The 13,810-nt window shown below is 44.0% G+C and overlaps 1 protein-coding gene across 6 annotated transcripts in view; it reads left to right on the top strand.

The window, feature by feature from the left end:
• The window catches only part of ASTN1 (astrotactin 1), a 377,384-nt gene that overhangs the window by 273,067 nt on the left and 90,507 nt on the right, over positions 1-13,810 (top strand). For all 6 annotated transcript variants that reach the window (XM_074021135.1, XM_065529753.2, XM_005540073.4 and 3 more), the window contains exons 17-20: positions 406-674; positions 7,006-7,139; positions 10,731-10,882; positions 12,203-12,338. In XM_074021135.1, the coding sequence (XP_073877236.1) occupies positions 406-674; positions 7,006-7,139; positions 10,731-10,882; positions 12,203-12,338 (691 nt within the window). The remainder of the gene's footprint in view (positions 1-405; positions 675-7,005; positions 7,140-10,730; positions 10,883-12,202; positions 12,339-13,810) is intronic.

Genomic DNA, 13,810 nt, shown 5'->3' with positions numbered 1-13,810 from the left:
TATAAAAGGATTTGCCATTCATTCATTACCCAGTGCTAGATGTGTTACTATTCGCATCTTTACTTCATAGATGAGGAAACTGAGTCATAGAACAACCATTGTTATGATTTGTGTTCTTACTGAGGTCATCAGCACAGAGCCCGATCTCTCTAGAGATTCAGTGGAGCTGATGATTCTCAGAAAAGGAACAGCCTAGATTCTCACTGAAAAGGGCCATTTCCAACTCTGTGTGTCACTGGAAGGTTGGGTGCTCCAAATTAAGTGGGATGGCAAAATCACAGAATTACCCCTTCAGTAGCTGTTTCTGATCCCAAAGATTGGACCCCAGCACTCAGGGGCCATGAGGTCATGCTAGTCCTTACTGTTTTGACTCCCTCACTGTTTCTTTCCATTTTGTGTCTGCAGGCAACTCCCCATCCGATGAGTCTGAGGAGCGGGAAAGAGACCCCAAGGTGCTGACGTTCCCAGAATATGTCGCGAGCTTGTCAGACTCCGGCACCAAGCGCATGGCGGCCGGAGTCCGCATGGAGTGCCAGAGCAAGGGACGATGCCCCTCGTCCTGCCCCCTGTGTCATGTGACATCCAGCCCTGACACCCCTGCTGAGCCGGTTCTGCTGGAGGTGACCAAAGCAGCCCCCATCTATGAACTAGTGACCAACAACCAGACCCAGAGGGTAAGAGGCCTGGGACTCTTGGCTCTGGGCGGCGTCAACCACAACAGAGGGCTTTTCAAATGGTGTGAGGAAGTGACAGGGTGCGGTTGAGGGCCATACTAGAATATAGATAGTGAAGCTTTTTGTTTAGCTAATCTGGGCACCTAATTTGCTTACATTTGCATGTTTGCATGTTAAGTCAAATCATTACATCTACAACACCCAGGAAAATATGATTCAAGAGTCACAACTGAGCACTTGTGTAGGGCTTTGAGCCCTACACAAAGGGCTGGAAGGAAGCAAGTAGGGAGGCACAACATTTGCCATCATCAAAGTCTTTGTTCAGAGAACCCTCATGCCCTGGGGACAGTTGTGAGAGGATGCTCAGCTCTGCCTCACTCTGGTTGGCTTGGGAGGTGGGCCAGCTTCCCTCGCTGATCCCTTAGCCTGGACCAGCTGCAGCTGGACTAGAAGGAGCATATCGGGCACAGGTTGCAAAGGGAAGAATCTGGCAGCCTCAGCCTGGAAGGGGTTGGTTTCCTGCCCATCACTCTGGCTCTAAGAACAAAACACCACATCCAGGCAGATCTTTCTGCTTTTCTATTATGCTGCTGGGTGATTACATTTCCCAACCACTCCTCTTTTGCCTCTGCCTCTCCCTTTCCAAAGATGCCAGGAGAAAATGTATGGAACCAAAAAGAAGGGCTGGAGAACTGTGTCAGAGGCCGTAGCTCAGCTCCTTTCCTAGCTCTCCAACCTCCTCAAGGACATAGAGATCAGAGTGAGTCTAAACACAAAGCAGTAGCAACAGCAACAACAACAAAAGTAAAAACAAGGAGATGCTGAGTGTGGGACTTCTGGAACTATGGCAAAGGCAGCCTTGGGGACAAGGCGACAAGGCAGCAGGAGTCGCAGCAGTGAGCTGCTTACCTGCCTGAGAGGTGTGCCCATCCAGGTGGGGTGATAATTGCTTTCTGTTTTCTCCTTAAGGAACACCTGGTGTTTGTTTCATAGGTAATGCTCAGACCAACAGGAAGGATTTTGTAGGTGTGTGTGTTTCTCTCGCCTACCCGCCTCTGCCACAGATATTTCACCGCGTGTTTGAAAATAAGGTTTTTCACAGGAGCAAAATGATAAATTGTTCTCGTGGCCTACACATTTGTCTTCACTCTGATAAAGGTGGCTATGGGAAGAGGAGTGGGAGAAAAGAGACCTTTGGAAGGATGGGTCTGAAAGGATAAAGAAAGGCAGAGGGCTTGGGTCACCATGGAGACCCAGAGCTGCAATGTCTTTAAGCCAATGCCCAGCCCTCTTCTTCTCCCGTTACCTGCCCCTCTTTGTCTCAAGGCTGCTGCTGCTGATACCCTAAGAGCTCCCAGACCACTTGCCTGGGAGCAGTGGGATCAGAGAGCTAATGCAAAACCATCCTTGCGACAGGGCATGCAGAGCTGCAGAATGGAGCAGGCATGCTGGGAGATGAGAGAGTGCATCGTGTTTTCTATGGAGCATTGCGAGCAAAATGGGGAAGCTGAAGGAAGTTTGTCTTTAGCAACTCCCTTTCTGGATCCCCTACTTGGCCATACCTCAGGCCCTTCCCATTCTCCCTGCACCAGTTTTAAGAGATGAGTTGAGAAATGCTTTCCATCTGGCCGTCTTTTGAACTCTTTAATTTCTAAACACATAGACAAGTGGTCCTAGCTGGACTTTAGTCACTGTCATGTTTCTTCCTTAGACATATTTTGTCTTTGCCATCCGCCGTTCTGTTTTTCTTTCTAATTTTGCCCTTTCCTAAAGAATGGAGATGATGAGTGAAGAAGCTAAGAAGTAGAGGAGTGCCAAATCATGACATTAGAGTATAATTCAATGTATGTTTTTATTTCTATCTCTGGAGCATCGTTGGGTCCATTTTCTGACCTTTGCTGGTCTCATTGTCCTCCTGTTGAGCTAAATAATCTCTGATGCTATATTTCAGTCTAATCTGTGAATATCATAAAGAAACCAACAAATAGTTCAAACCATATAATGAACCAGGTATCTCAAACCCAACACATTTGAACTCATCATCTTCCAGCACAAACTAATACCTGTTGTGTGGCCATCCCAGTGAATGGCACTGTCTTCCACTAAGTTGCCTGAACTGGAGACTAGGGACACTTCTTAGAATTTCCTCATCATTCCCAGCATCCGTTTTGTCACCAAGAGCCACAAATATCTCTTGAATTCATTCTCTTTTTATGATACCCCCATCACAACCTGTTTCTGATACCCTTTGTGATATCAGGCTACTATCCTGTTAAAGTAACCTTCTCATTGGTCTCCCTAACAGACCACCCAGAATTATATATCTAATATGGACTTTGGATAATTTGGCATCAAAGTAATTTAATGGCTCCACAGGAATCTATTGAATACAATCTAATGTCCTCAGAACATCATTACAAGGCAATTCATGATCCAATTTTGTCTTCAGTTACTTAGGTTGTTACCACTCTATATCTTATACTCTGCACTCCAAAATTTAACTCTTTCTACTCCCTCAAACACATTTTTTCTCCTGCATAAGGCCCTTCAGACTTCAAACTCTCTGTCCCAAGAATGTTCTCGCCCACATTTCTGCCATTGGAAAAGTCCTGCTGTTACTTCAGTTTCAGCTCAAATATCACCAGCTGCCAAGAGCCCTTCCTTACACTCCTAGGCCAACCCAAGTATCCCTTCATGTAATTCCCATTGTGTGTGTATATACATCTTTTTGTTTTTTTATTGTTTTTTTTTTTTTTTTTTTTTTCCTGAGATGGAGTTTCGCTCTTGTTGCCCAGGCTGGAGTGCAATGGCATGATCTTGGCTCACCACAACCTCCTCCCCCCAGGTTCAAGCGATTCTCCTGCCTCAGCCTCCCAAGTAGCTGGCATTACAGACATGTGCCACCATGCCCAGCTAATTTTGTATATTTAGTAGAGATGGGGTTTCTCCATGTTGGTCAGGCTGGTCTCAAACTCCTGACCTCAGGTTATCCACCAGCCTTGACCTCCCAAAGTGTTGGGATTACAGGCGTGAGCCACCATGCCTGACTTGTATCTACATCTTTTACAGCATGCATCACCTATTATCACAGCTGTTGACATAGTTGTTTCCTCCCCTCTAGACTATGAGGATGTTTTTCTTCTCCAGAATCCCAGTGCCTAGCAAGTGGCTGATGCATAGTTCGCTTTCTGCTAAATAAATGAATGAACAGATGCATAAATAGATAAATGAATGGATAGATGAATTTAGCTTGAAGTTCAACCACTCTCCTTGGAGATAACAATAACAAAAATTGGAAAATTTTATTTCTTTCCCGGAATAAGGATTAAGTCTGATAACAAATGTGGATTCCCTATGCAATGCTGGGTACATTGTAGATACTCAGACAAATGTAATTTCCCTTTCTCTTTCTTTCCAAATGGGTTCCTTCTTAATTCCTCTCTTCTATCCTCATCCAACAGTTTGCAGTTACCTGCAGCCCAGGATTCAGAGAGTAGGCACTCTTTTTTGTTTGTTTGTTTGTTTGAGACAGGGTCTTGCTCTGTTGCCCAGGCCGGAGTACAGTGATATGATCTCAGCTCACTGCAACCTCTGCCTGCCAGACTCAGGTGATTCTCCTGCCTCAGCCTCCTGAGTAGCTGGGATTACAGGTGCCCGCGACCATGGCCAGCTTATTTTTTGTAGTTTTAGTAGAGACAAGGTTTTGTCACGTTGGCCAGGCTGGTCTTGAACTCCTGAACTCAGGTGATCCTCCCGCCTCGGCCTCTCAAAATGCTGGGATTACAGGCATGAACCACCACACCCCGCCCAGAGTAGGAACTCTTATGCAGTGGTGTGAATCGAAGATGGAGAGTGAAAGCTTTTGCAAAATGACATTTAGCATATTTGTCATCACAGGTATTTGTCCTTTCTCTTTTGGATTGAAAATCTGATCCTGTTGCTCCACTCTTTTAAACACTGCAATTACTTACCAGTGGTCTTGAAATGTGGCCGCCTGCCTCACCACAACACACCAGGCCTCTGTGTTTCAGCCCTGTCTCCCTCCTGCTTGCTGAGAATGTCTTTTCTCCCTCAGGCTGTCTTTTACAGAGAGACCCACCTTTTTTCCATTGATTTTAGAAGTCCAGTTCCATCCAGGCTGGTCTTGTTGACATTGTTTTTTCAACCTGGAACACTGCTTCAACTTTCATGAGTAAATAACTTTTGATCCAGCCCTCAGAGCTCAGATAAAAAGTTGCACCCTCATAGAGGCCTCCGCGTACCCCTCTGTGAGCTTATCTACTCTTCCTTGTCTCTCTTGCCACCATATGCATTCATGGCAGCTCAACCTTTTCCTTTGCGGTTCTGACCACAGGTGTGGTGATTTGGTTATTGTAACTTTGCTTGTTTGTTTGTCATCTGACTTTAAGATTTATGCAGACAGGGGCCACAGGTGTCTTGTGCATCCTCGTATCCTTAATGCTTCACGTAGAAAATGGCCCCTTGCAGGTGCTTAGCAAATAATTGTTGATTGAAGGCTGTGCAAGGCAGTAGTCACAATGTTGCCTTTATTCTACCTATCTCAAAGAACGTCTGTTTTCCTAGTTTTAAGCAATGCACCTTTTAATTTCGAATTTGGATCAGTCAGGCAAAGCATAAAGTGGGCGCATATGCACCAGGCTTCATGCTGGGAGCCTAAGATGTCCAGTGAGTCATGTTGAACTCAGGTTCTGGCATTGCCCTGTTCACCAGCCTGTGACCCTGGGCAAGTCACCTCACCTCTTTGACTCTCAGTCTTCTCCACTGTAAATCATGATAACCATTCATCAAAGTGTTAGCATCGAAAAGGGCCTTGTAAATTATAAATCTCTGCACAAATGATAGTTATACTCATTCATTGGTTTCTGTTTCCTAGAGTCTTCCAATCCGGGGAGGGGGCAGGATGGACCCTTATTCTAACCATTCTAACCTAAGGTAGCCTATGTAAAGTTCTGAAAGAATGGAATATAGGCTGCTGGCTTTAGGTTTAGACATTCTGATTTTTGTAGAGTTATCTCCTTTTTTCCCTTTGTCTCTTTTTCTTTTGAATTCTTTGGTCTAAAATTTTCAAGGATAGCTAGGTTTCACTTTTCTAATTCACGGATTAGATGTGAATGTGGTGAGAATGAAACAAAGAGAAGAGAATCATAAGAAACAGCCACAGCTGCAGATGTTGGGCTCACCCAGAGAGAAAGTCCTGACCTTGGTCAGCTTGGACCAGCCATGCTCCCTGCAGCAAGTCCCACCCTCTCCCTCCCCTTGGGATGGGGCTGAGGCAGCAGTGCCCCGCTGAAGGGTCAGTACTCCATCAGGATCCACGTCCTCACCAGGGTCTGGCCCTATTACGGGTTCTGTTACTTCGCTGGTCTAATTTTATTCTTCTGTCCTTTTACTTAAAAGTAAATATCTCTATGAACCCTCTGCATGTAAAGAATTCTGCTAGGTTCTATGTTGGTTACAAATTTCTACCTAAGACTCAACCCTGTTATTCAAAGACAATAATAATTGCTGGCATTTATTGGTGACTAATGTGTTCCAGGTACTATGCATACATTATTTCATTTGGCATATATTATTATATTTAATTATCACAGCAACTCTATTAGGAAAGTGCTATTTTTATCCCATTTTATTATTGAGGAAACTGAGCTTATGTAACTTGCCCAAGGTCACATGGCAGTGATTGGCAAAGTGGGAGTTCTCACTCAGGGCCGACAGCTCCAGAGCCCAGCTCTTAGCCTGTGTGTCACATTGCTTCTCCTGTTCATGATTTACTAAGAAAGAAATGCCTAATGCCTAATCACAACCCAAGGCAGCATTGCAAAAATATTGTAAGCAGGTTAGAAAGCATGCTGAAGGAATGCAAAGGGAATACTGGGGCAGGTAGATAAGGATGCACAGAGAGGCATTTGGGAAAAGGCTAATGCTCTGGGCGGAGGGAAGAGTAGCCACCCAGAAGATGTGTGGTAGAGGCATCATTTTTTTCTAGAGCCTAAGTTGTGGAGTGATGGAGTGGCATATGAGGCAGATGGAGGGCGGAATATGACTTGCTCCCAAAGTGGCAGCCCGTTACCACAAGGGGGAACTGTTACGGTAAAGGGAGAGGGACACCCTAGAGGTTCTAAGAGGTTCAGGCTTCCCAGAAACAATCTCCTGGAATCAGAAATTGAGACTCCACAGTGATAAAGTGGCCACACAACCTGCTGCCGGAAGTAATTTAGGGCCATGCAGATCCTTGACACTCTGCCTCTTGATTCTGATGGCCTAGCCCTGGCTTCTCAACGCTCAATCTTTTCCCTGTTCTCTCACGCAGCTCTTGCAGGAGGCTACCATGAGCTCTCTCTGGTGCTCCGGGACTGGAGATGTCATCGAGGACTGGTGTCGATGTGACTCCACTGCTTTTGGAGCTGATGGACTGCCCACCTGTGCACCTCTCCCGCAGCCTGTGTACGGTTCTCTTTCTCTCTTTCAGCATTATTTTGGAAACAAATACTGAGTGTCTACTATTTGCAAAGAAATAGGCTGGGTACTGGGAAACATAAAGAAAAATATGACACAATACCTGCCTTCAGAGAGTTTTCAGTCTACCAGGGGAGGCAGCACAGATGGTTTGATAGAAGAAAGGGTGTGACAAGTGTTAACGAGTGGCATTTAAAGAAAGTGTGAAGAGGGAATGGTCAAGTCTGAACTGAAGCCGTGGTGAAGGCTTTGTGGAGGAGGTGACACTTGAACTTCTCCTTGAAGGTGGAGAAAGTCGGACAGCATAACTAGAAGACAATGGGGAGAAAAGTGCCATTGTAACAGAAGAAGTTAGAGATCTACACTGAGAGCTTAACTAGACCAACAGCATAACCACTCATTGAACACTTACTGGGTGCCAGGCATTGTATGGAGCAGTTAGATACTGCTCATTTAATAGACAAAAAAAAAAAAATGCATTCAAATGGATTGAATGATTTTTCCAAAGTGGTAGAGCAGGAAGCAGAATTGGCGAAGAGGCATGTTCTTGGCCATTATAAATTGGAGAGGATAAAATTGAGAGATTGTCTGGGGTAGAACCAACAGGGCTTGGTGACTGAATGAAGTAGTGGTGAGGAGAAAGGATAAGTGGAAAGGGAACTTAAGGCTTCTAACCCTGGTGGCTGGGAAGATGAATAGGCCACCAGTGAGCAAAGAAGAATAAAAGAATATGCAGGTTTGAGGAGGAGGCCAGTTTCATTTGGGCTTGCCTTGGAGCTGTCATGGGGTAGTTGAGCATATGGGGATGTTCATTGTGCCAAAAGAAAGATGGAGCTCTGCAAAAAAGTAAATACTAGGGATGAGATTTCAGTCAACCCCAGAGAAATGGGAGATGAAACCACAGCTATTAGAAAGAATGCTTCAGAACAAGAATCAAGTGGGAAGAGCAGAGGGCTGGGGATGAACAATAGGAGGGTCTGCATTTGAGGGGTGAAGAGGATGAAGTGCTACAAAGGTGTCTGAGAATGGACATGCCCAATTTCCTTCCCCTCAATGGAAGACTAAACAGAACTGGCCAAGCTGAGGGCTGGGACCTGAGACAAGAATCCCTTGTAGCCTCTAATATGGCATCTGCCATGGGACTGAAGCCACAGGAATATTGTATCTAATAAAGAGTGCTGGCAGGACAAGCTGGAAGAGAGTGACCCCAGGGGCTGGTAAGGCAAAGAAATCCTGAAGTAAGGATCAGGACCTGCAAAAGTGGAAGGCTGAGTAGGCAGGATCAACAGACCACTTAGGAAACCAGCAATGGAGAGGCTGCCCTCAGGCCTGTTTCATGCAGGTGCGGGTAGGCACTATAGGACCAGGACAGAGCAAGAAGAAATCAGAGAAAGAGGAGAATGCAGCGCTAGAGGGTCATTACAAGCCAATTTCTTCTCTTGTCCAAAGTCTTCCTTCTCTCTGTAGGTGGTGTTAGATACGTACAGCCTTTGGCTATAGATCCACCAACTTTTGGCTTCCTGTTCTTCATAGTCACAATTTGGACTTCTTGAGTTAAAAGAGAATCAAGCTCATTATTAATAAAAGTTCTTTCATTTAATATAAAGGGAGCTGCTAGGAGAACTGCTGCTGTTAGGCTAATTCACCAGATAAGAGAGCTAACTCTGAAACAATACTGAAGCTACTAAATGGTTATCAGGTGGACACAAGATCCAGCCATAATGTCCTAGGGCTTATTTTGTTTTTAAACCTGTGTTTACTAGATCTTATTGCAGAAGATTAAATTGGGCTAAATTTTCATAAACAGTAAATGTCTATTTAAGAGTTTCCTTTTCTTGACAACTGATCACCTCCTTCAGTAGCAAACCTTAATTTCAGTGGGAAATGAAAATATACTCTAGTTTTACACAAGTCTGTGTAAATCATATACGCTTCTATTTCTCACAAGAGACTGGGTTTAGTCCATATTTTCACAGAATTTGTGTTCTCAGAAGTCTAACTTACTTAATATTCCTAATGCTTTTTTTTTTTTTTCAAAATAGCACTCTGCATATGACTCTAATTAATGAATTTGTCAATATCTGCACTGTTTTGGGTCTATTCCATCTTCAATGTCATATGCAAACTATGCACTCCTTCACTAACAGAAGAGCATGTGTTTTGTATTATTTTCCCACTAGTTGAATTCCTTACTTTTGTGCCCACAGCCTACTATAATTTATTTTTGAAACTCTTATCACATATTATTATAATCACATGTATAATTATATGCTTCTATTGTTCACTAAGCTCCATGAAAGAAGGGACTGGATGGGCTTGTGTACCACTGCATCCCCAGCAACAAATGGGTGCTTCACAAATGTCTATTGAATTAAAATTCAAGATTGCACATGGTTTGGTGTCATTCATTCTTAGTACCTTGCACAGTGATCCTTGAGACCACCGACAGGCACCTGTGAGCTGAGCAGAGGAAAGGAGGGTCAGGAATATGAGTGATCATGAGATCTGGGAACCAAGGATGAGATAAATGGCAGGAATACTTGTAAGGGAGGGAGGCTGGAGTGAGCAGGAATGGGGAACATTCCCAGAATCCAATGGTCTTGAAAGAAACACAGAATTGGAAGAAAGAGGGGAAACGTGAGGCACATACAAGAAATAAGAAGGTGGCTGTGAATTGAAACCATGTGGACAGTTAAGAGATCCATAGCAGTGAATGCCAACAAGGATTACTAAGTTTCTGTGAGGTACAGAGAAGTATGAGCTGTCAAGGCAAGACAGTGGTAAATGTGGACAACTTGTAAAGAATGAGGAGAGTATGAAGTGAGAAAAGCAAGGAAAGGCTGGAATCAGGAACCAGGATATCCACAGAAACCCAAGAGCAAAGACAGAAGCTGAAATCAGAATCTGGGTAAGCAGGCAGAGGTCATCACTCCAAGGAGAACTTGACATGTGTTCAACTTTCTCTTGTCCAGTAAAGCCCCCTATGAATATTACTTCCAAACTGAACCTGTTCCAAGGTCCAGCTAGCAGATGGCATGGATAAAAGGATAGGTTAGTTTCCATAGCAAGAAGGGAAGCTGGGGTTTCCCCCACTGGCAGGGCAGATCCTGATAAGGTTATGGAAGCCAAACCAACTGTGGCCTTATTAATTTGAGATTCTGGACATCACCTTCAATATGTCTTTATATGAGCAGTATACACATACTTTCTTGATATTTTTCAAGAGAAAATCTAGAAATTATGATATTTTCCAGCCATATAAAAGGTACTACTCCAAAAGCCCTATCCTCTGACCCATGTAATATGCAGACATTCATTCATCTTTGACTCACCTACTGATTTATTTATTTACACTTATTGGCTGAGTTTATAATATGTAACAGGCATTTAATACATAAAACTTAGATCTCAAGAGTCCTCAAAAACATTACTATCTTTTGAAAGAGACAGGCCCTCAAAGACATCATTTTTGCAGTTGGTTGGGAAAGAAAAGTTTACAGTATCACAATTGAGGTAGTCAGTGCCCAAAGTGAGTCACAGTTGTGTCCCTGCTTCATGTTCCTTCTCATCTGCACACAGGCTGAGACTCTCCACGGTTCATGAGCCCAGCAGCACTCTTGTGGTCCTGGAGTGGGAACACTCAGAGCCACCAATCGGGGTGCAGATTGTAGATTACCTCCTCCGTCAAGAGAAAGTCACTGACAGGATGGACCACTCCAAAGTGGAGACAGGTGAGCACCTTCTACCTCATGGGCTTGTCTTGATCCAAGGTGATAGAACTAAAAACAGAGAAAAATGCCCTGCGTCATGGCTTTGCTCCAGGTCCCCAGTAGCCCAGGGCAGTGCAGGAGGAGCAGGGAGAAGAAGAAGCTGTTCTGCTTCTCCGAGAAGCAGCTGTTCTTCCAAGCAGCAGTCATCTTGTCCATTTAAGAGTTTTTGCCTGGTGAGCATCTGACAAAGCCTTGTTTTGATTTTGCTTTTTGTTTATAAAAGAGGTGTCCATTTCATTGCCTGTAGGCACACTCACAAAGAAACAACAATGTAGTACACTAGTTATCCTAGCCCACAATTAGGAAACAATTCTCTGCTAACCACTGCCGTGATTACAGAAAAAAAAAAAATTCCTTTGCTAATAACCTCCCTCCAGGCAAAAGCATGTGCAAACAGATGTGTTTGGCCCATGTCTTTTCCTGAAGCAAACTGCTTTTCTCAGGTCCAGCTAGAAGAGGGAAGCCTTAACTGAATGGAAACACCCCATGAAAAATGTTCCTTGCCTTAATATTTCACTACATGCACACAGTGAAAGGTCAACATTCATAATCCCAAAAACTTATGCATGGGATGTGGTCACTAGCAGGATGATGGCACCAACAATCTAATTCAAAATAAACAGCTTCTGGTGAGCTTGCCACTAGGGTTAGAGACGCACACAGCTGCCTTCAGGCATAGAGAGCTGCCTACTGCTTCTTCCAAGGCCCTTTGCCTGATGTGCACAGGTATTGCTGAGGTATAGTAGGAGCCACTGACCAGAATGCTTTCTCTGTCCATGCCAAGAACATTTTATAAAGGAGCGCTCAGGCCGGGCATGGTGCCTCACGCCTGTATTCCCAGCACTTTGGGAGGCCGAGTTCGAGACCATCCTCACCAACATGGTGAAACCCCGGCACGTGCCTGTAATCTCAGCTACTCGGGAGACTGAGGCAGGGGAATTGCTTGAACCCAGGAGGCGGAGGTTGCAGTAAGCCAAGATCGCACCACTGCACTCCAGCCTGGGCGACAGAGCTAGACTCTGTCTCAAAAAAAAAAAAAAAAGCCCTCAGATGTGATGTGTACCTCTTGCCCTAGTTGTGTCTGAACTAACTCTAGACAAATGGCTCTGAGTGATTAAATATGAAATAGAAAAGGCCATTCCTTATAGGTCTCCTTTCTCTACCCTAGAGATTGAGGACCAAGTCATTGTCATGTTAAGTTCTCACTGAGTTGACTCCATCTCCTCATTGCTTGGCCATCATTGTTTCTCATGCCTTTTCCATTCCTTTTCCTCTGGGCAGAAACAGTGCTGAGCTTTGTGGATGACATCATCTCTGGAGCAAAGTCTCCTTGTGCAATGCCGTCTCAGGTGCCGGACAAGCAGCTCACCACCATCTCTCTGATCATACGATGCCTGGAACCTGACACCATTTACATGTGAGTAACACATGCCTACATAGTGACTCCTTACCCTGACAGTCCCAAGGCTTCTTACTGGTTTCTTCTTACTACTTGAGTTCCTTTAGAGTCTCAGTAAAATATTTTGAGTCTCTTAAGTCTTATCCCAGGTGGCATTATAGAGAATCTTCTCGAGTACTTAGGCACTGGAGTGGGGGGATCTAGAGAGATAATACGGTCCTGTCCCTTGAGGAGTTTGCAACATAGAGTGGAAAAATATAAAAAACTAACTTTGACTTAAGGCAGAATTAAATAATGTAGATAGAAAAGCAAAAAATGAAAAAAAGATTGTAAAAGAGAAGAAAGAAGTGATTAATTCTAACTAGAGTGGATGTCATCTAAACTGTGTTGTGTAGAATTTCAACTGACAGAGTCACGTTGGAAAGGGTATACTAGGCTCAGGACACTGCAAAAGCAAAGGTGAAGAAGCATGAAGGTGAGTAGCAAGTAGTCTAGTAGGGCAGAGGCAGATGGTGAGTAAAAGGGAAAGGAAGAAAGTGAGACTGGAAAGATAGAATGCTCTAAGTCCAAGGAGTCATTTTTGAGGAAAGGCATAGAATACCAAGAACTCGCTTTGGAAAGCTAGCTAGCTCCGATGGCATTGAAGTAATTTATAAAGGTTAGAAATGGGCAGCATTTTTCTTCAAAGAAATGCAGTGAACTATATCATGGCCCTTGGAATGACCCTATTCTTTCTGTGAACTCTTCCCCATTTCTCCCTGTGCTCTGGAAACAATTGTAAAATGTTTGTGACGCAGAGATGTAAAAGATGCCAGAAAAGGAGAGATAATGATAGAATCTAAATCTTGATGGAAAAATTTGGGTGCTAAGGCAGAATTCATAGTGATGTTGTTGTAGGACTTCATGACCCCATCAGTATGAAAAACATTTAACAGTTTGCAGAGGAGGTCATGAGAATAGAGTCAAGGTTTCCAGAATAAATCATTTCTATTTCTACAGTTAAAGAGTTCAGAGATGAAAAGCACTAGAAATTTGAGTGGCATTGATTGCAAGATGAACTTCAGTGCTCAGGCTGAATGTCTTCAGTATAGGAAAAAGGGATGTTGCTATGGGCCATGCATGATGAAAGTAAAGTACATAAACACAAGTGACATTCTAGAGGATTTCGACAGTATATATAGACACAGATGAGAATACTAAGACCATGTTGGTCCATTTTTTGGGTGATTCCACCAATGCCATGATTCTCTTTGGCCCTTTTGATGGGGGGCAGTTGTGGCCCCTTTATTGGAGGGGAGCGGGTGAAAGGAACAAGGATTCGAGAGTGCAGACCACCTAATCTGCTGTAAAGCATCTCAAACTCAGTGAAACTTGAACTATTGTTTACAGTAAAGACTCATAGTCCTTCAGTTGTGACTAAGTCACACTGTTAATTAGAAATTCCAAAGTTCCTATGTACAAGAGGTGGTATTACGAGTGCAGCCATTACC

Source organism: Macaca fascicularis, chromosome 1, assembly GCF_037993035.2.
Source record: "Macaca fascicularis isolate 582-1 chromosome 1, T2T-MFA8v1.1".
Classification (NCBI taxonomy): Eukaryota; Metazoa; Chordata; class Mammalia; order Primates; family Cercopithecidae; genus Macaca; species Macaca fascicularis.
This window is presented reverse-complemented; position numbering and strand designations above follow the sequence as displayed.